Source organism: Podarcis muralis, chromosome 13 (assembly GCF_964188315.1).
Source record: "Podarcis muralis chromosome 13, rPodMur119.hap1.1, whole genome shotgun sequence".
Lineage (NCBI taxonomy): Eukaryota > Metazoa > Chordata > Lepidosauria > Squamata > Lacertidae > Podarcis > Podarcis muralis.
Window position 1 is genome coordinate 17488942 of NC_135667.1, and position 21894 is coordinate 17510835.

Sequence of the window (21894 nt, forward strand, 5' to 3'; positions counted from 1 at the left end):
CCTTCGCCCTTCTAGATCGGCTAAAGAAGGAGGAAAAGGGGCGCCAGGAGCTGGAGAAGCTGAAGCGCAAGCTGGACGGGGAGGCAGGGGACCTGCAGGAGCAGGTGGTGGAGCTGCAGCAGCAGCTGGAGGAGCTCCGGCAAGCACTGGCAAGGAAGGAAGCCGAGCTACAGGCAGCGCTGGCCAGGTAAGTGTGCCAGGGCTGGAGGCTCCTGCCAGCTTGGCAGTGGAGGCTGATTCAATAGGGCACTGCCCGGCCAGCCTCACTCTCCCTTCTGCTGGTAAGCTAGGCTGGCTGCAAGTAGCCTCAAGGTGGAACTCCTCCTTCCCATTCGTTGGGGTTCTTTTTTGAGGGTATCCAAGAATGAACAAGAGAAGCAGAAGTGTGCAAGAGGGACGTATTGGCTGAAGCGCCCTGCCCTGCAGCCCTAAACAGATGGTTGCTATGGCTTCCTCATAGGGAATCCCTTAGCGCAGGGAATAGGCAGATATGGGGATCTGCTGGAAGATCTCAGGGTGGCTTTTGCAGCAGATCTCATCAAGGATGCCTGGCTCTTGGTCGTTTAAGGAGTAGCAACGACTTTTCCTTCCCAATTAGGCTTCTGAAACGAAGGAAAGCTTTGGTGGAAACTATGAATGGACTTTTTTGTGTGTGGAAGGACTTTGATCTCCACTCTGGTACTTGGGACACATTCCTGGGCAGCACTTGTCTTTTAATTCTAAGCATATGCCTGCCCCTTTAAAACCCCACTGTTTTGCGCTTTGCTCCAGCTAGTGGACCTCGAGGGCTCTAGGGTGAAAGAAAGCAGATCCCCTGACTTAGGGCAACCTAACCAACCACAGTCATTAACCTATGACTCCCAAGCATGGCTTAGAAAGAAACTTCCTTAAATTTCTGAAGTATAGGTACAACCTTGGGTTAGATTCAGAGGGACACAATTGCTCCTCTGTGCCTCTTTGGCATCCTGCAAAGATCTTCCTCTCTTCCCCTTTTGGGTGCCTGCTGCCTGCCACTAGCTTTCCTCCGCCTCGCCCTCCTCCCCGCTGCCCCCCTTTCCCTCTGGCCCACCCTCAGCCTGGCCCTCTCGCCCCTCTGACCTTTCCCGCCCGCCTTGCAGGGTGGAGGAGGAGTCTGCGCAGAAGAACGCCGTGCTGAAGTCCCTCCGTGAGCTGCAGGCGCAGCTGGCCGAGCTGCAGGAGGACATGGAGTCCGAGAAGGTGGCCCGCGCCAAAGCCGAGAAGCAGCGGCGGGACCTGGGCGAAGAGCTGGAGGCCCTGAAGACAGAGCTCGAGGACACCTTGGACTCGACGGCCGCGCAGCAGGAGCTACGGTAAGGGCCTGGTGCCAGCTGGCAGTCCTGCCTGGACCCGGAGGTGGCCATATCTGGGGATAAGTACCGTATTTTTCGCTCTATAGGATGCACCGGACCATAGGACGCACCTTGTTTTAGAGGGGGAGAACAAGAAAGGAAAAAAATCTCCCCCTCTCTGCTCAGCGCCCCTTCAGCAAAGCGGCAGGAGAAACGGAGCCCCTTCCATTTCTCCTCCCGCTTGGCTGAAGGGGCGCTGCACAGCTTTTCCTCTCTGCTGAAGCCAGGAGAGTCTTGGTCTCCTGGCTTCAGCGAAAGGAACCTGAAGCCTCCGGAACGCAGCGGGAACTCGCACTGTGCTCCGAAGGCTTCAGGCGGCTATCCCTGGAGAGTGAGAGGGGTCGGTGCACACCGACCCCTCACGCTCACCAGGCTTCAGCGAAAGCAAAGCGAAGCCTCCAGAGCGTGGAGGGAGCACTCCCTCTGCACTTTGGAGGCTTCGCGTTGCTCTCGCTGAAGCCAAGGAGCCTGCATTCGCTCCATAGGACGCACACACATTTCCCCTTAATTTTTGGAGGCAAAAAAGTGCGTCCTATAGAGCGAAAAATACGGTAAGCTGACAGGAAGCAGAGATGGCCATTGACTTGGATGGTTTTGAAGGAGAGGGTTGGACAGACCCATGGAGGACAAGGCTATCCAATGATTGCTAGCCATAAGGACTGTGTCCTGCTCTATAGCCAGAGGCAGCAATGTGCCTGAAGGTTGCTGGAAACCACAGGAGGGGAGAGTGGGCTCTTGCGCTCAGGTCTTGCTTGTAGGATCTGGCTGGCCACTGTGAGAAAAGGATGCTCGACTAGATGAGCTTCTGACCTTGATCCAGCAAGGCTCTTAAATTCTCCCCTACTCCCTAGTGGTCTCTCCAGGACAAGCCCGCCTCACCCTGCTAGCCTCACCCTGATCCCCTCCTTTCCCTTCCCCTGGCAGGTCGAAGAGGGAGCAAGAAGTAACTGAGCTGAAGAAGACCATTGAGGACGAGGTCAAAGTGCACGAAGCCCAGGTGCTGGAGATGCGCCAGCGGCACACGTCTGCCCTGGAGGAGCTGTCGGAGCAGCTGGAGCAGTCGCGCCGGGTATGGGGCTGGGGGTTGCCGGGATGTTTCTGGGGGATTACAGAAAGGCGAGAGGGAGCTGGTAAGAGAGGAGATATGGAGAATCTGCGGGGCCTTCTTGGACTGCAGCAGCTCCCATCATCCATTGGCCATGTCGGCTGGTGATGGAGTTGGAGCCCGACAAGATGTAGAGGCTGGAAAGCTCTGAGAGCCGGAGATTCGGAAGACCTAACACCAAGGGTGGCTTGGTTTTCGGAGGCAGGGATGGGTTAGGAGAGGCCAATGGCCCAGAAACAAGGGAGGGTCTGCCCCTAGTTATTTATCATTTATTTATCTATTGAATTTATGCCCCACCTTTCCTCCAAGGAGGTATATACATGGTTCTCTTCCTCCCCATTTTATCTCCACAAAAAAACCCTGTGAGGAGGCTGTGACTGGCCCAAGGTTCACCCAGGGACCTTCCTGCCTGAGCAGGGATTTGCACCCTGCTCTCCCCCAGACCCTAGTCCAAACACTCGACCACCGCACCACATTGGCTCTCCTACGGAGAACACTCAAGCAGAGAGATTTTTTTAAGAAGTCATACGTCCCCCTGAAATAGGTGTATTCAGTCCTACAGCCCAGTTTTAAGCACATCCATTTGGTGAGCCTGGCAGGATTCAACTTGCCTTAGTAAGCCTGCTTAGGGATCATGGAGGGGAGAGAGAGTGAGCAGTGCCCCAGAGCCAGGCCCCTGGCGGGTTCTGATGTCTTTCCCCCCCCCCCCCCAGTTCAAAGTTACCCTGGAGAAGACCAAGCAGGCCCTGGAAGGGGAGAACGTGGAGCTGCAGAAGGAGGTGAAGGTCCTGCAGGCAGCCAAGCTGGAGTCGGAGCAGCGGCGCAAGAAGCTGGAAAGCCAAGTCCAGGAGCTGCAGCTGCGGGCCACTGACGGTGAAAGAGTCAAAGCTGAGCTTATGGAGAGGCTGGGGAAGCTGCAGGTGTGTGTGTGTGTGTGTGTTCTCTGAAGACAACCATCCTTCAGATTGCCTTCTCCTTCCACCCACTCCCAGTCCTCATTTTCCAAATCTTTTTACCCATGTAGCCTCCCAGGTTTATTAAGGCTCTCACGTCTCTATAGCTGTCCTCTGTACCTTGCAGGATTTGTGCCAAGTCAGCCCACAAATTCTATGTTTAGAATTAATTGCACAAGAAATTAAGTGCCCCTATAAGTGCCTGCGTAATTCTGCTGCAGATATTGAGGTGTTTAGGGGGGAGGGAAGTTGAGTAGCGGCTGGGGGTGGGAGATGGCACCAAGATGGTAAGGTGGCAAGTAAAAATGGAGGGGAAGAGTAGGTAACAGCAAGGGGGGGCGAGGGAGGCTCCCCATCATCGAAACAGCCCTGGCAGCCCAAAATTACACAATGCTATGCCCAGTCGCCAATCTGTTTCCTGAGCCCAAAACGGCTTTCATGGTTTATAAAGCCTTTCTGTGCATTCACAAGGACTGGAAATAGGCATTTTTAAAATACGTAAATGAAAGCTGAACTTCTCAGAATTGTGCACCAAATACCAGAGTGGGTTACTTTCTTGTTTGGTGGATGCATAGAATGCACAACCCGAGTCTTATTTTTAACTTTTGACTTGTGATAGATGGATGTTTTGATTTCCCTTGATGCAATTGGACTTTTATCTTTGGTATGTGTTTGTGTCTGTCTCTCCCCGTCTGTCTGCTGCCTTCGTCTCCCGGAAACAGAACGAACTCGACGGAGTCTCCGGTACCCTGGGAAGTGCAGAGTCCAGGGCGATAAAGCTTGCCAAAGATCTGGCCAGTGTAGAATCCCACCTGCAAGATTCCCAGGTACGTCGCAAAACCTGGGAATGTGAGCCAGAGAGAGGCTGGACCCTGGACGATAGAGGGTGGTGGTTTGTGCCGGAAGGTGGGGGCAATACTCAGAGGGCAACAACAGTGAATCCCTTGAGGTTTAGGGACAAGGGGAAAGAATGTGTAAAGGGTAAGAAGCGCAGTTTCAGCTTGTAAAATGTTGCTTTATGTCCCAAGCATAGCTGTGAGTTCACAAAGCAATATTGGACAAGTAAGTCACCGTTTCATTTGGCCTCTGTTTTTCTGTTTCTGTAAAAGGGAATGAATGTGTCCTGTCTCATGGGGTGCAGCAAGATGAAAATTTGTAAAGTACCTGCATATTCCACATGCTAAAAGAAAAAGTATTCTCCCTGCTTACAAATACATTTTATCATTAAATATTAGTGGGCTGTGACAAAAATAGGCTGTGAACAGCTAGGAACCCAACGTATCTACTTGTAAAACAACCTCAAAAAGAAGATCTGCCTGGAACTCTCTTAATGTTAGGAGGGTCAGGCACTAATGAGCATTGCTAGATAGCATGTAATGTCATTTGGGGGCCATGAATAAGAAGGCCATGCTCCATCCTTCCAGGCTTCTGCCACCTGCCATAGAGGCAGGTCTTAGAATCATAGAATCATAGAGTTGGAAGAGACCACAAGGGCCATCGAGTCCAACCCCCTGCCAAGCAGGAAACACCATCAGAGCACTCCTGACATATGGTTGTCAAGCCTCTGCTTAAAGACCTCCAAAGAAGGAGACTCCACCACACTCCTTGGCAGCAAATTCCACTGTCGAACAGCTCTTACTGTCAGGAAGTTCTTCCTAATGTTTAGGTGGAATCTTCTTTCTTGTAGTTTGGATCCATTGCTCCGTGTTCGCTTCTCTGGAGCAGCAGAAAACAACCTTCCTCCCTCCTCTATATGACATCCTTTTATATATTTGTACATGGCTTTCATATCACCCCTTAACCTCCTCTTCTCCAGGCTAAACATGCCCAGCTCCCTTAGCCGTTCCTCATAAGGCATCGTTTCCAGGCCTTTGACCATTTTGGTTGCCCTCCTCTGGACACGTTCCAGTTTGTCAGTGTCCTTCTTGAACTGTGGTGCCCACAGGTCTTGTATTGCGTTAGGGCTTAATTGCACCTAGTCCCTCTCTTAAGTTCTCCAGGAGAGCTCTAGTAGGTGCAGAGAGAACAGTGGGCTGGGAGCTGGGGCACCTGATTTCCTGAGAGGGGAAGAAGAGGAGTAGATCTGGACAGGTTTGGTCTCTTAGCACATGTCCTTTTACCCCACCTCTCAATTGCAGGAACTGCTCCAGGAAGAGACGCGGCAGAAACTGAATCTGAGTTCTCGAGTCCGGCAGCTGGAAGAGGAAAAAGCAGGTCTGCTGGAGCAGCTAGAGGAGGAGGAGGCTGCCAAGGGGAACTTCACCCGCCAGATCCAGAGCTTACAGCAGCAGGTGGGAAACAGAAGTGGTTGATAGGCAGTCCTTCACCACCACACACACAGTGTGAGCCAAAAGGAAAAATCAGGTGTCATTGGCTCTCGTGGGTCCACCAGAGAAGGCACGTCGGACAAGCTTTTATCTGAAGTCAATGGCTTTCTCTAAGGAGAAATGGAAAGGTCAAGGCTTTCTTGCCCCCTTTCTCCCCTGTGGATTGAACTGGGGAAATGTATATCCTGGCCCAGTTCTGCCAGATCGCTTTCTTTGGACCTGCACACAAAAGGGAAGAGGGACTTGGTTTCTCTGCCACCTCTTTCCTGGCACCAGGGCTTGGAAAAGTGCCCCTGCAAACGTAACTAGTTGGTGCTCCAGCCGAGGTGTGAAGTGGAAAGCGAGTTGCTGCTTTGCTCTCCGTGGGGAGAGGCAGCTCAGCTTGCCTTCCCCTTTCAGCCAGAGATTTGCTGGGAAATATGTTAAAAAATTATAACGGGACATGATATCTGGGTAAACACATGCTAATAGAGTTCTTTTTTAAAAGAAAGAAAAGTCATTTTGCATCATCAGCATTTGAAGGAAGGAAGAGAGAGGGCTGATAAGGTCTGGGTGGAACTGGGGCTTTTGCTGCAGAAGCCTCTCATAAACTTGACTTCCAAAGTTCCCGACACCCCTTTGGTTAGCCTGGCGCTGTGTGGACAGTGTGTGACTTCCCCTGTGGCCATTCCGCCAGGTGATGGAGACCAAGAAGAAGCTGGAGGACGATGCTGGGGTAGCCGAAGCAATAGAGGAGGCTCGGCGCCGGGCAGCCAAGGACCTGGAGGCTCTCTCCTTGCGCTATGAGGAGCGGGTCCAGGCCTGCGACAAGCTGGAGAAAGGACGGACCCGGCTGCAGCAGGAGCTGGATGATGTCACCGTCGCCCTGGACCAGCAGCGCCAGGTGGTCTCCGCCCTCGAGAAGAAGCAGAAGAAATTCGACCAGGTGAGGCCTATGTTCCCCCCATCAGGTCTTTCTGCCAATTAGTTGTTCTGCAGTTTGCCCCTCAGTCACTTCAATTGACTATATACTGCTTCCCGACCGGGGAAATAGATGTCACTTTCCCTGCACACAAACACCCCCTGTTCTAATTCAGTTCTAAAATGGCTTTGTGTACCTGAAAAGCAGTGTCTCAAAAACTACACCCACGACAAGTCTTTCTTTGGCTCAGAAAAACCGTGAACTTAAATGGGTTTTTCACCTGTGATTTGGAGCTATTCCCCTCACAATGGGATCTCTTTATTCCTGTCATTTTGGATACCATTTCCCCCCACCTTCCCGTCTTTATCTTAAAGGTAACCTGCATTCCTTCATATCTCTCCTCTCTCTCTCTCTCTCTCTCTCTCTCTCTCTCTCTCTCTGCTGCGTCTGGCATCCCCAAAAACCCTGTGAACCCAATTCTCCGCTCCCCAGTCAAGGACAGCTTGGTCACTGTTTATACTGAGGCCTTTTTGTATCATTGACAGATGCTGGCTGAGGAAAAGCTGATCTCTGCCCGCTACGCTGAGGAAAGGGACCGAGCGGAAGCAGACTCCCGGGAGAAGGAGACCAAGGTGCTCTCGCTGAGTCGCGCCCTGGAGGAGGCTCTGGAGACACGGGAGGAGCTAGAGAGGCAGAACAAGCAGCTGCGGGCAGAAATGGACGACCTGGTCAGCTCGAAGGACGACGTCGGCAAGAACGTAAGGGAGCCCGGACACCTGGGTCCACTGGAAGGGAAGAGGGGGTGACAGTAGGGCAGAAATGTGTTGAGAGGTCTGGCTCTCATTCTCTGAAGAAGGAGGCAGGAAGTAAAGTTTTTTCAGGCTGCCACTTCCTTTAAAACAAATTCTTCTCTCCCCACCCCTCCCTTGCAACAGCAAGACCCACAATTTTTTTATTTTTATTTTTAATGGAACCTTCAGATTTCTAAGACTCCAGCACAGTCACGAGTTTGGGAAACTCTGCGGCATATGGGATGTCATGCAAACTTACGGATACTTTGGCAGGAAGCCAGCCTTTCCACTACAATCCCCTCGGTGTGATCACGACACTCCACCCCTTACATCAGGAGTGTGGGACATGTGGCCCTCCACATGTTGGAGGACTCAAACACTCTTCAGCCCCAGCAAGCGTGGTCAATAACCAGGGTTGTTGGAAACTGTAGCCCAGTAATGTTTGTAGGGCCACCGGCCTCCCCGTTCCTCCTGCTTTTCTCCCCTAACACCCCACTCCCACTTCTTCCCATCAGGTGCACGAGTTGGAGCGTTCGAAGCGGGCCCTGGAGCAACAGGTGCAGGAAATGCGAGCCCACCTGGAGGAGCTGGAAGATGAGCTTCAGGCCACGGAGGACGGGAAGCTCCGCCTGGAGGTCAACATGCAGGCCCTGAAGGCCCAGCACGAGAGGGAGCTGCAGAACCGCGACGATGCCAACGACGACAAGAAGAAGCTGCTTGGGAAACAGGTGGGGAGGGAGGCTGGGGAGGCTCAGTCCCCGTCAGCCTTTGCCCAAGTGTGTGCGTGCGTGTGCCTAGAACAAAGGGTGTCAAGAATAGTGGCGAAAGGGCCCATATTTGCATAAGAGGACCAGTGTGGTGCCCCAGTTAGAGGGTGGCAGACTTTGATGGATGGGTGCAAGTCGTAACCCGAATGATCTCTCACAAGGCGGTCGTGAGGCTTCATGGGAGGTGGGTGGGCAAGGTTGGATTAACCATGAAGCAAAAGAAGCATGGGCTTAGGGCATCAACAGAAGGGGGGTGGCACCACAGAATTTTTTCCGTTGCCAGATTTTTAACATTCAAGGTCACAAATCTCTCGGCTGAGCGTTCATTTTCTCAGTTGAAGTATGTTAAAAATCCCAACAGAACAGCGACGCAACAATATGGATGCCTTATCTGTGCTAAGCAGAGAGGCAGATGTTTCTCCTCTTGACGTTTTCTTGCTGCTGCGTCCCCAGGTGCGGGAGTTGGAGGCTGAACTGGACGCAGAGAGGAAGCAACGGGCCCAAGCGCTTGCAGGCCGGAAGAAGCTGGAGCTTGATCTTCAGGAGGCGCTGGCACAGCTGGATGCGGCCAACAAGGGACGGGACGAAGCAGGGAAGCAGCTGCGAAAATTGCAGGTGTGTGTGTGAGAGAGGGGGGGGGAGGGAGAGAGAGAAGGGTTGTAGGGTTGTAGGGAGACACTGTGTCATTTTTATTTTGTAAAAAAATATCCTTACTGTATTTTCAAAACTTAAGACGAGCGACAAAAGCAGCTAACAAATGTTTCTCCGCAACCAATGCAGCCAAAACAATGCACATATATAAGAAGGTACATGAAAACTGGTCTGGTAAATCTCTCCACGGATAGCTATTATAAAATGCAACACCACTATTGCATTGTCTCCTGTATTGGGGATTTTGATTATTCCAATCAATATTTACATCATAAGGGAGGTGTGAAACTTTTTAAATAGTAGCTGCTTGTTTAGAGATAGCTGGATGTTGGCGTTTCGCAGTAAGCGTATCTCTTGATTCTTGATACACTTGATTCTGGACAGTCACTCTGGAAGAAATACTGAAATGCCAAGTCTGAGTGGCCAGGGGTAAAACAAACGCATTATCTTTTTATGTCACTTTTATATATGCGGCGTGAGGGCCATATGAGATGCTCCCTGATTGTATTATTTAGACAGTGCCCTCGATGCGCAATCTACACGAACATACAAAGACAGGGTCCTGCTACAAGGATCTTTCAGTCTAAAAATTCAGCACACAGGAGATGACTGAGAAAGCAGTGGAGGGTGGGATAAAGGGGGGGAAGGCTGTGTGACTTATTTCAACAACCGCTCCTTAGGTTTGCCCTACAGGTAGGGTAAGGGTACCCAACATGGGAGTCCTCTGGATGTTGTTGGACTTGCAACTCCCATCAGCCCCGGCCAGCATGACCAGTGGGCCAGAGGCATTGTGGGCATTGTAGTCCAGCTACAACAAGAAGGGCCATAGCTTCCCCTACAGTAGGCCGGGTATGGGGACTAGGGCATTGCCATACAGTCACTTGCCTGGGAGGGCGGGTGTAGGTTTGTATGTGTGTGTAATTCCTCAGCCACCCTTACGTTCTTGGCATAAGGAGTCAAGCTTCTGCTGTTTTTAAGCATCTTTTCCCTCCCAATTCCAGGCCCAGATGAAGGAGCTCTGGCGGGAAGTGGAGGAGGCCCGTGCAGCCCGCGAAGAGATCTTCATTCAGTCCCGCGAGAGCGAGAAGAAGCTGAAGAATCTGGAGGCGGAGTTGCTGCAGCTGCAGGAGGTGAGGGGTGAAGCTCCATGGAGCCTCCTGGAGAGGCAGCGGTGGTTGGTGGCGGGCAGATCAATTGCAGACACCCTTCCATTTTGCTGCCAGCTTGAGCCCATCTTGAGCCAGCGGAGTGGAGTCCCCAAGGCAGTTGGATCGTGCCTCGCAATCCTCCTTCTGGCAACTCCACAGCCAATCTGGTGCCAAACATATTGCTCTCCTTTCCTTTGGACCACATCAATGGGACCGGGGGGTGGGGCTTGTCGACCTCCATATACAATGCCTAGGCTTGCTGCCCTGCAAATGCAGCAAAAACAATATGGGAGGCAGCAGTTAGGAGTTGGAAACTCAACATGATGGGCGTAAGGAGAGATCATCGGGTCTCACTGGTCAGCTACTGCCCGCTTTAAGCCAGGCAAACCCCGGTAAATAAACTGCTGACCCGCCACTGTCCGCCTGCTTCAATGGGGTTTGGACAAGCACTCGGCAAGCAGGCCGAACTTCTGCTCCAAGCCGATAGGTCTCTACAGCCACAGCTGTAGTTTGACTTCAGCCAACAGGTTGACCCCCAAAGGCGCACTCCTCCATTGTCTCCCCAGACAGACGGATGCTAACCAAACCAATGTAGTAAACAGGGGGTTGAAAGTAGGACACCTGAGACCTGGATTCAAATCCTCCCCAGCCATGAAGCTCACTGAATGACATTGGGCAAGTCATCTCTTTATACTGGGGTTGCAAGGGCTCTTAAATTGATAAAAGTGCCAGGAGTGTCGGCACAGAATGGCTGCCATTCCTCTGCACCACTGAGAATGTGTGTGTGTCTGTCTATAGCAATCTATTTTCAAAACACACACACACACACACATACAGAGCTTGAGCCTATTCCAGGAGAATGGGATTATTATTATTATTATTATTATTATTATTATTATTATTATTATTAATTTATTATTTATACCCCGCCCATCTGGCTGCGTTTCCCCAGCCACTCTGGGCGGCTTCCAACAAAATATTAAAATAGAGTAGTGCGTCAAACATTAAAAGCTTCCCTAAACAGGGCTGCCTTCAGATGTCTTCTAAAAGTATGAAATGCTGCTGCTGTTTTTCAATCAGTGGGTAATGGGAAGGCTGCCCTCTTTCCTGTTTTGACCTGTTCCTCCCTATCCCCACCCAGCCTGCCTTCTGCTGACCTTTTCCCATCACTTGCAGGAACTGGCAGCGTCAGAGCGAGCCAAGAGGCAGGCGCAACAGGAGCGGGACGACCTGGCGGATGAGCTGGCCAATGGGAACAGTGGCAAGTGAGTGGGGAAGCCCATTTCCCATGCTCCTTTGATTCCACTGAGCATGCACAAGGGATGACGGTGTTTTGTGTGAATGGGAGCAGTATGGAGTTTTTTTGCCCAAGGGACTGCTTAGTTAAGGCACTTAATCTGGTCAGCAAGCAGCCAGTGTGAACGCAAAATGGTTAGCTTTCAAAGGTTGCTCTAGGGGGTAATTAATCTGGATCAGGGTTGCCTCTTCTAGGCTTGCCTTTTAATCTGGAATTGGCATCGTTTGTTCACTCGCTTTGTACAGAGAATCCAGATGACATTTTTTTTTTGGGGGGGGGTGTTCTGTGTTGTACTCATGTCCTTTATTTTCAGACGTGACCTGTTGTGGGTTTTTTAAATGTTAAAACGCAGTGGTAGCGCCATGTCCAGTGTGGATAAGCAAAATATTACTGAGTTTTTCCAGGGCTAGTGTGCCAAAGCTGCCTTTCAAGAAGGGACCTCAATAAGCAAGTTCCCCTTTTTTTCAGTTTTCAAGTAAAACAGCACTGTTTTTTATAAAATGGAAGCAGGGAGCAAGGAACGGACATTAGTTATTGAAGACTTCCCCCCTGCCCAGAGGAAGGAACTGATTAAGACTCAATTAAGGGGTTGTTCATCAGGTAACGCTGCTGCCGCCGCCATATTGAACAGGAAGTGATTACAGGCTGAAGCCCATTTTGATTTTGCTTCCACCCAATTGCAGAAAAGCAGTGTCTCAGTGGCGCTAAAGGCTCTAGCCTAAATGGCGGGATGTTCCTTAGGTGGGCTTCCTGCAGAGATTTTTCTCTGATCAACTGCTGAACCACAGCCCTCACCCCCAAAATTACGCCCCCTCAGGTCTGCTCTCCTGGATGAAAAGCGCCACCTTGAGGCCAGGATCGGTCAGCTGGAGGAAGAGCTGGATGAGGAGCAGAGCAACATGGAGCTCATGAACGACCGATACCGCAAGCTCAGCATGCAAGTGAGTTCCCCCATCCCTTTTTTGGAGCAGGCCCTCTTATGGCATGCGCTCCCTGGCCCTGTAGCTCTGAAACCACCTCCTGACACACACATACACCCCCCCCCATCTCCCGTGTCCTCTCTGCAGGTGGAAACGCTCACCACAGAGCTGGCAGCGGAGCGCAGCTTCTCGCAGAAGGCCGAGAACGCCCGGCAGCAGCTGGAGCGCCAGAACAAAGACCTGAGGGCCAAGCTGGGAGAGATGGACTCCTCTGTCAAGTCCAAGTACAAGATGGCCATCGCAACCCTGGAGTCCAAGGTGGCCCAGTTGGAGGAGCAGTTGGAGCAGGAGTCCAGGTAGAGCCCTGGGATCCAAGGTGGCAAATACACCCACACAAACACCCCCACACCCAGTGCTTTGAGCTGGTGTGGTACTGAGTGGTTAGAGCACTGGACATAGTGCAAAATGAGACAAGGAGACTGTACGCTCCCCGCCCCTTATGACAAACAGCTTTAGATTGGACATATTTATTGTTCATTTATTTATTACATTTATATACCACCTTTATATACTCTCCAGGGACGCGGGTGGCGCTGTGGGTTAAACCACAGAGCCTAGGGCTTGCTGATCAGAAGGTCAGCGGTTCGAATCCCTGTGATGGGGTGAGCTCCCGTTGCTCAGTCCCTGCTCCTGCCAACCTAGCAGTTCGAAAACATGTCAAAGTGCAAGTAGATAAATAGGTACCGCTCCGGCGGGAAGGTAAACGGCATTTCCGTGCACTGCTCTGGTTCACCAGAAGCGGCTTAGTCATGCTGGCCACATGACCCGGAAGCTGTATGCCGGCTCCCTCGGCCAGTAAAGCGAGATGAGCGCCGCAACCCCAGAGTCAGCCACGACTGGACCTAATGGTCAGGGGTCCCTTTACCTTTTTATATACTCTCCAGGTGGTGTACAGGGTTCTCCCCTCCTCATTTCATCCCCACAATCACCCTGGGGGGGGGGGTTAGCCTAAGAGTTAGCGGGCTTCATGTGGGATTTGAACCCTGGTCTCCCAGGTCCTAGTCCGGTACTCTTTTAACTGTTACCCCAGACTGACACTAAATAGATTTAGGCTGGATAAACAGCACAAAAGGGGGTGTTTTTAACTCCCCCTTTGTTCAGCACCACTCTCCTGCGGTCCCATTGAATGACAAACAAGACAAAAAAACCGAGTGGGAGATCTCCTGGTGTCTCTTCTAACGTGGCCTGCAACGTGGTTCAAATCTCCGTCCGACTGCAAAGCTTGCCAAGTCAGCTAATGTGACTCGGCTTAATCTCCCTCAAGGGTTGCTGTAAGGATAAGTTTGGGGGAACACCACATATAGCACCACCTTGACCTCTTTGGAAGAAGGATGGAATAAAAGTGTAGTGTTAATGCACACACGAAATGTATTGTGCATATATACTGCTCTCACATGGGCTTCCAGTATTCTCCCACCTAGTTTACTGAATAAAGTTTCACCTTGCTTATTTCTAGGGATGGGGCAACATCAGAGGTTCCCAGGCCATTAATTAGGGTTTTCCTCCACATTTTCCATTTTTTAAAAAAAATTAAATTCTCTGATTTGCACGAACTGCATATCTTTCTCTATCTTGCTAGTTATGTTGCAGGGAGAGCTATGGGGAAAACTCTTATAGTGAAGACTAGGACCATGAGTGAATTTGCAGTGGGAATGGACAAATAAACATTAAGAATTAATTTCTTCAGAATAGAGGTGGCCACTTTAAGCATGCTTATGAAAAAGTATGAGCAGACATTGACATGTAGAACAGCCCTAAGGATATAAGGGCTGTGTCGTCATATCTAATCTCCCCAGGAATGGATACAGCTGGAAAAATAGCCTAACCTAGATAAAGGCACCCCAGCTTCCCCCTAAGCAATGCTGGGTCCAGGAACATCCCCAGACTAAATAATAACTCCCACCCACACCCACCCTGATTCCTTCCTTTATTTTCTGTTTTTTTTAGGGAGAGGATTCTATCAGGGAAACTTGTGCGGAGGGCGGAGAAGAAACTCAAGGAGGTGATTCTGCAAGTGGATGAAGAGAGGAGGAACGCAGATCAGTACAAAGATCAGGTATGGCCAAGACGTCTGTGTTCCCCACCCACCCCTCATTTTGAGCCCTGGGGCATATTTTCAGTGCTTGGGACTCATCTATCGGAAATGTTGAAGAAATAGTCAACAAAACCTCTGAGCATGTGCAAAACACCTGCCCTCACCATTTATACGTTTTCCAGGGCAAGGCTTGCAACTTCAGGGCACGCTTGAACCCTGCCATCTTTTTCCTTGATGCTAAATTTTCAGGCTGCTCTGCACGGACCTGTTTTTCAGATGCATACTGTTTTATTTATCTTTTTAGCCTTTGTTTTTCTTACTTTTTTTATTAATCTTCCTTCCTTTGAAGGCAAAAAAAAATAATAGTTCCCTAAAAATAAACAAATATTTAGAAATTAAGCAGCCACACAGTATTTAAAACACTTCCCCCCACGTCCTGTATCTTAACCTCAGTGACTTCGTTTCCTTAAGTCATAAAAACGGGCAGGTGAGATGGTGTCTCAGTAGCCATATTGAACCTAACACATGTCGAGCTGCCCGGAAGATTTGCATGCATTGAGGATCCAGTTTTCTGCTCACCTTAGACGACTCACTCTCTCTCTCTCTTTTCTGGCAGGTTGAAAAGAGCCACCTGCGGCTAAAACAACTCAAACGGCAGCTCGAAGAAGCGGAAGAGGAGGCCTCGCGGGCCAATGCCAGCCGCCGCCGCATGCAGCGTGAACTCGAGGACGTCACAGAGTCAGCAGAGTCCATGAATCGCGAGGTGACCAGCCTGCGGAATCGTCTCAGGTGAGCAGGGTTCTTATGGATGAGCGGGGGCTTGGCCTGGGTGCAGAACGCTTCTTCAAGATTCAGACCCTCCGCCATATGCCTTGTGACTAGTTCCTAGCCCTAGGAACAGAGGAGGCCTTAGACCAATGGCACATCTTGCTCATCATTGCCTTCACTGTTGGCTGTGCCTCTCCAGGTTTTCAGGCTATTAGGATGTCCGGGATTGAATTTGAGACCTTCTGCCTGCAAGGCAGATGCTCTGATCCCAATATAGGGCCCTTGACACAGCTAGTTGAGAGTAGATTGCCCCTTGTATGTCCCCCATGTCTTCCTGTCCCCACATGCCCTTAGATGCTCCCCTTTTTGTCTCTTTTTCTTTTGCTGTTCTTATATCTCCATAATCCCTAGACCTGGATTAAACATGATGCTCAATATGCTGCAGAATATAGCTTCAGATAGGGTTGCCACATTTCAGAAAGTGAAATTTGCCCAGAAAGCTAACTACCGACACAGGCTACCATATGTCCGGATTTTCCCCAGACATTTCAGCAATTTCTGCCTGGATGCTGTTTGCGAGGGCTGAATACCGGCTATGCCCGGGAAATTCCAGACGTATGGCAGACCTGGTTTCCGGTAAATGTTTATCACAGTCATGACCACAGAGAGACAAAATGGCTAGAGTGGCAGTCACACAGCCTGGGAAAATGAGAAGCTGCTGTTGGCCACGGTTGTCTCTGTGGGGTTGCCCAGTGCATCGTTCCATCCCTTGGCATCTCATTATAGGTTGCCTTGGAAATTAGAGAAAACTGATGCAGAAAGTCTCCCCTACACGCCCACACAAAACAGATCCACACTGGATAACTAGAACCTTTAGAATATGCCTGCACTAGAAAAACATGCAGTTATTTTAAACTGTTCCGGCCTGACTCGCTCCACTCTGCAGGTAGGTTCCTTGTGCTGCTCCCTGGCACAAGAGGTGGGGAACTGGAGCCAGACAGTGGCCTGGATCTTTGATTTCCTGTAGGCCAGATTTTATACTTGTTTTGAATAATGTTAAATCAATTAGGTGAAATCCTTTTTCTGCTTTGCAGAGTCAGCCCAGGTTTTAGTACCACCTCTCTTCCACGGGGGTGGGCAGGGGCGGGGGGACCCAGAACCCTATTTCAAGGCAGTGGTAGATAGAGAACCTGGGAGCTACAGTTTTGAAGCCTTCGCTTCCCAATATCTCTTAGCATTTTCAGGCCCCTCGTAACAGTTCTGTTTCCAAGCACAAATCCCAATTAGCCCCTGGTTCTTCAACCCGGGAACCTAGGGAACCCAACTTGCTTCCCCATCCTGTTTATACTTTTTCCTGACTTTCCCCGTCTCTTTCCATGTGGAGTTCTTTCCAGATCATCCGTTCATGCTTGCACCTCTCTCTCTCTCTCTTTTTTTTCTTTGTCTCTGTTTACATCCCATCTTTTTCTTGGCCCAACAGCAAGTTAGAACGCCGGCAGCGGAAGTACGTTCTCACTCCCCTGTTGTTCTGCATGTGTGTGCTGTGCAGTTTCGGAGTGTGTGTGTGTGTGTGTCCACGCACGTGCAGTTGCCACACAGCAGCTCCTGGCTTCCCTCCTCCTGGTTAAGGGCTGGAACAGATTTGTCATGGGAGATCCGCATTCTGATTTCCTCCCTTCCACTGTGCACACACCACGTGACTCCCCCCTCCGAAGAATCCTGGGAACTGTAGAGTTTTGGTTTGTGTTTTTTTTAAAAGGACTGCTGGGAATTGTAGCTCGTCTGAGAGCAAACTAGAGTTCCCAGGATTCGTTGTGGGGAAGCAATGTGCTTTAAATGCGCAGTGTGCATCCTACTCTTGACATTCTGACCACTACACTGTGATTTTTGTGTGTGATGTGGCCGTAACTGCCTTTTTGCCCATCCCTCCAGCAATACTTAATAGCATGTTGTGAGCTTGGGGGGGGGGGCTGTAAAACAGGGAAGAGCTGAGCACCAGCTCTTTCATTGTTGTGAGATCTGACCCTGTATCTCGCCCTGCCATGCCTGTTTCTGCCCTGATGGCTGCTATAGAGAGGAGAGCAGGAGTGCTTGCTGACATCCCTGGCAACTTTTGACTCTCAGTTAAGGGAGCGCTTTTAGCTGGAGGGGGTGTGGGCAGGGGAGTGCTTCTACAGTGAAGGCGCTTGCTATGGACGTGAGCTTCCAGCTGCCCCCATCCCAGGAAGAGGGGACAGGAAAAAGCCCCCAGTAAGGCTTCTCTCTTCTCTGTAGGCAAAGGTGTGCTTGTTGTAACCTCGGTAGGCTCACTTTTTCTATCCAAAGAGCTTCCAGCTATCCAGAGTGATGTAGGTGAGAGAGAGCAGACCCTGCGGGCGCTTTCTCCCCAAGCAGTAACTGCTTCTCTCTTGGCAACTGTACCATCATCCACATGATTTCCAAATCGAAAGAGGCAAAACAAAAGGGGAGGGGGAGAATCCAGAATTAGACAGTCCATTTAGAAATGCCACAGATGGTTTGCAGAAGGCGGGAACTTAGGGTTGCCCTTGCAGTGATGTCCTTGGCGGCATTTGGCAGGTGAGGCTGATGCCAGTAGATAATTCAGAAAGCCTCTTGGCAGATTGCAAGCACAGTTGCACTTGCCCCAAAGGGAAGTACCGCCGTTTCTTAGCAAGGATGCTCTGGGGATGTGGGCAGTGGTGAAACGGATGCCCTGTCCCTTGCATCTCTGTGGTGCAAGCTCAGCATGGACCGTTTTGAGTGGCAGCTTTGGCACAGATTTCAGCGGGGCAATCGGGGCAGCATTGGGAGTGAGTGCACTAGGCAAGGAGCTTGTCACTTCTGCAGGCTCTAGCAAAATAAACAAGGGTCAGAAAAGGCTCCCGGTTGCTGGAAGGCCACTGTGCAGTGTGGCCGTAGAAATGTTTGCTGGAGGGAGAAGCTTGAGTTGCGCCAGAACAGGAATAGGGGGCAGTGGCCCTCCTGATGTTGTTTGGGCTGCTGCTCCCATCATCCCTGACCATTGGCCACGCCAGCTGGGCCTGGTGGTGCTTGGCAGCCCAATAGCATCTCCCAGTGCCTGCGCTAGGGGCATTTGCCAATCCCAGCTTAGGGAGTCGAGTACCTGGGAGCATGGCTAGCTTTTGTGGGGAGGGGGTGGGAATTGATACTCAAATGCCCGCTGCAGTGCCAATACGGATTCCGTTCTCCCTTTTCATCGCAGACGCACCCCTCTGAGCTTCACCACCCGAACCGTGCGGCAGGTGTTCCGCCTTGACGGCGTCTCAGACGAGGAGACCGAAGACCCGGAGAGCGACTCTCCATCTGCAAACCACCAGCCTCCTACGCCCCTGACGCCCTCTCAGGGGCAGCAGCCGGCCCCCCCTGCGGAGCCAGCCCAGACTGAATGAGGCAGGGATGTCAGACCCCAGGGGGTGGGGGGTGGACCGCAAGACCAGGGGCGGGGAGTAGGAACCCCAGCCTTGCTACACTGTCTGACATGTATACAAAAAAAGGAACCCCCTCCCTACACTTGCCCCCACCCTCCGGCTTCTCTTTCAAGGGTCTCCCAGCTCTCCTGTCAGGCTGCACTTTAATATCAACCACCCCTGAGGGGTGGGAAATCTGGGAGGAGGGAGGTTCAGGGGTCAGGATTTTAACTATATCCCTTTAAAAAGAAAAAGGAAAATCCAACTCTCAAATAGCCATTGCTTCTCCAGCACCTTCTCTCCCTCCCCCATCCAAAACCCTTCTTTCTCTTCTCTCCTCCCAGCTCCAGTACGGATATATATATAAAGAACTCCTTGCCCACTACTAAGGAAAAATATACATATCAAAGGTCGGGCATCAAAGTGGCAAATGTACACAGACTGGGGTGGGGAAGGAATGGTCCTACGCAGCCCTGCTTCTCGGGGTTCATGCAGCGATCGATCCCCTTGCCTGGCACCCAAATGCACCCAAGCCCTGGATGGAGACAGCTGCTTTCTCGCAGGGAGACCCTTTGCTCTCAGCGCTGAGGGGCAGCTGTGTCGGGTGTGGGGGCCGTCTGCTCCCTTTGGTTCCAGCCACTCCATCTCGTCTCCTTGCCTTCCCGTTCCCCTTCTTCCCAGGGGGGTGATGGGGGAGCTGGAGGAGTGAGTCCTTGGGATGCCTTCACATGAAGGATACATGTGGAGATTTTTTTTTATCATCTCTGGAAGGCGGCTTCTCTCCAGCACACCTTGGCCTGCTGGAGTTACTCTCTGGACCTCCCACCTGCCTTTCACACCTGCCCAGACTCTGGGCAGAGGAAGATGCGGAATGAACTGGAAACCATTCATCTCAGCCTGCCTTCTCTCGTTTTTTTTGGACTGGGATCTGGATCTCGCCCTCTCTGCATATCGTTGTCAGCAGCCAAGAGCACTTTGATCTCCTCCTCCTCCTCTTCTCTTGCCACCATCCCTAAACCTGCTGTGGTGGTGGGTTGCATGAGGAAGCCAGGATTTGCAAACCCTGTAGATTCAATAGCAACGACAGGCCACAAGCTGGCCAGGTTCATCTTGCCTGATTGCACATGTGTGTGGAATTCTGCTATGTACCGTGCACAGAATTTGAGTTCTAGGGACTCTCTGCATTCCTTTTTGTTTTTTGGTCTTCCTCCAATCCAACAGAGGGGAAAAGAACATGCCAAGTTGCTGGTCCTTGTGAGCTGTGGATATACATTCAAAAACTTCCAGATGAACGTCTGCAGAAACCTCTGGTGTTCAGAAGCGGCTGCATCTGTGCCCTCTTAGCTACTTGCCTGCCTTTGCTTTTGCACCTGATCGTTCTTCCTATTCCTGTATGGCTCCTTACCAGAATTCAAGTTCTGCTAAAAAAAAAAAAAAGATCCCAGAAGCTTGAGGCAGGCAGTTGAGTTAACAATGCAAAATATGCCTACAATGCAGAAATCATATTGATTTACTGATGGGATTTGAACCCTGGTGCAGAAGCTGTGGGTTTGCACAAAGAACGAAGAAAGTGCTAACGGTAATAAGCAGCTGCTTCCAAACTGTCCTCGTTTCCTCTTTTGCTGAAACACCAGGATATGCTTTTGGTATTTGGGGGGAGGGGGGGTGATCTTCCCCCAAATCCTACTGGGTGCGTCTGTGAGGCTGGGTTCACAAGCAGCTTCATTGCTCGCAATGAATTCTGACCCTCGCTCAACTTCACCTGTTTTAGGAGCAACAACTTTGCTTTTCTCTCTCGAAGTCTTGGCACTGCTTATCACCACTATGCAGGGCCAGCTCATACACAGCCATGCCTGAAAACTGCATGAGCATTGGTTGCCACGGTTGCAAATCTGGGAGTTTCAACTGCTTCCACGTATGAACATACAGATAGCGTGTGAAGCAGTCCTTATCTCAAGGTGCAACAGGCAAGCTAAGAGTCCCTAATTATCCAGGGGCTCTTTTCTTTTTTTTTTTTTTTTGCTCCCTTTGGTTTCTGATTTTAATTCCTTAACAAGGGTGCACAAAGGAGCTCCTCCCCTTATTCAGTTGGGCAAGGCTCTGACAATGAGTTATCTTGTCAGTTTGCCCCAAACGTGAAAACGTGCAACCCAATTCTATGCATGTCTACTCAGAAGCAAGGCCCACTGTGTTCAAGGGGGCTTACTCCCAGGCAAGTGCCCCTAGGGTTTCAAGCTTGGTAATATAAAGCACTTTTAAGTATATGCAAAGGGTTTTACATTTGGGCGCTATAACCTTCCAGCAGATTGACTTCACCCCCAAAGGTGTTCTCCTCCATTCTCTCCTGAGGCAGACGGAAGCCAGCAATTTACATCCATTACTTTGGAATAGATCCATTGTGCACCTTATATAAGCTAACAGCAGATGGGCAGAGTGAGACCAAAAAATAATAATCCAGCTTGTTCCTGCACCCAAGACGTGCGGAGAACCTTTAGCCCCCTCCAGATGTTGATATACTACGTTTCCCATCATTCCTGGAAGTTGTACTTAAGCAACATCTGGAGGGGAGGGCAAAGGTTCCCCATGCCTGCCTTGTTAAGGAGTTCAAAATGAAGGGTTTGCAAATCCTAGCTTGGACTCAAAATATAAACATCCACTTGTGCCTGGTCCTAAGGCTCCAGGAACTGGCACTGGGGGTGGGGTGGGGTCTGTCTTTCTAAATATATATATATTTGAATAATTATTATTTTTTTGCATGGTGGTTTCTTGTCTTAATTTGTTCTAATTCTGTATTATTATTATTTGTTTCTAACAAAAGCATTTTATTCCAAGCGACTTGATTTTGTTTTTTCTCAAACCCAGGGGGTTTGCATTTTTTTAAAAAAATCTTTTTGTCCCCCCTTCTCCCCACCCTACCATTGCTGACTTGGATCTGTTTGGAGTTTCTTATCCTGATGTAAAGGGCCATAGCAATTATCCTGCTCCTTTTTTTGTTAAAAAAAAAGAAAGAGAAAAAAAAGAATACTTTTTAAGAAAAAGTATGTCTTCTATTAAAAGCTCATCTCGAATTGCCAGTCTTCTGCGTGAAATATTATTTGTTTTTGTTAATGAATTGTTGGTTTGGGGGGGCGCGTTGATGCCATGCTGCTACATATTGTCAAAGATCTTGCCTGCAAGGTTGGAATTCTGGAGCTGTGTATTTCTGGGGGTAACTTTAAACTGTGCAAATACAGTCAGTTGCCCATTCCTGCAAAGTCTGGGTTGCCAGACAGCCAAGCCACCTAGGGGTGGGGAAGTGGTAATTGTGGTGTGTTTTTGTACAGCAGGTCAGATTATATAGTCTTTTGGCATCTCTCCAGGGAACTTGGGTTGA

General features: G+C 50.4%; 1 protein-coding gene across 13 annotated transcripts in view; it reads left to right on the top strand.

Annotated features, from left to right (window-relative positions):
• The window catches only part of LOC114607974 (uncharacterized), a 63339-nt gene extending 41750 nt beyond the window's left edge, over positions 1–21589 (top strand). For 9 of the 13 annotated variants that reach the window (XM_028751674.2, XM_028751675.2, XM_028751677.2 and 6 more), the window contains 18 exons: positions 16–187; positions 1119–1331; positions 2295–2439; positions 3189–3395; positions 4151–4255; positions 5567–5719; positions 6432–6680; positions 7202–7414; positions 7963–8175; positions 8668–8829; positions 9867–9995; positions 11190–11278; positions 12128–12251; positions 12378–12586; positions 14238–14346; positions 14942–15114; positions 16574–16597; positions 18317–21589. In XM_028751674.2, the coding sequence (XP_028607507.2) occupies positions 16–187; positions 1119–1331; positions 2295–2439; positions 3189–3395; positions 4151–4255; positions 5567–5719; positions 6432–6680; positions 7202–7414; positions 7963–8175; positions 8668–8829; positions 9867–9995; positions 11190–11278; positions 12128–12251; positions 12378–12586; positions 14238–14346; positions 14942–15114; positions 16574–16597; positions 18317–18503 (2876 nt within the window). In that variant the 3' untranslated portion in view covers positions 18504–21589. The remainder of the gene's footprint in view (positions 1–15; positions 188–1118; positions 1332–2294; positions 2440–3188; positions 3396–4150; positions 4256–5566; positions 5720–6431; positions 6681–7201; positions 7415–7962; positions 8176–8667; positions 8830–9866; positions 9996–11189; positions 11279–12127; positions 12252–12377; positions 12587–14237; positions 14347–14941; positions 15115–16573; positions 16598–18316) is intronic. The other 4 variants (XM_028751672.2, XM_028751680.2, XM_077917041.1 and 1 more) reach the window with 1 other exon arrangement.
• The last annotated feature ends 305 nt before the right edge of the window (positions 21590–21894 follow it).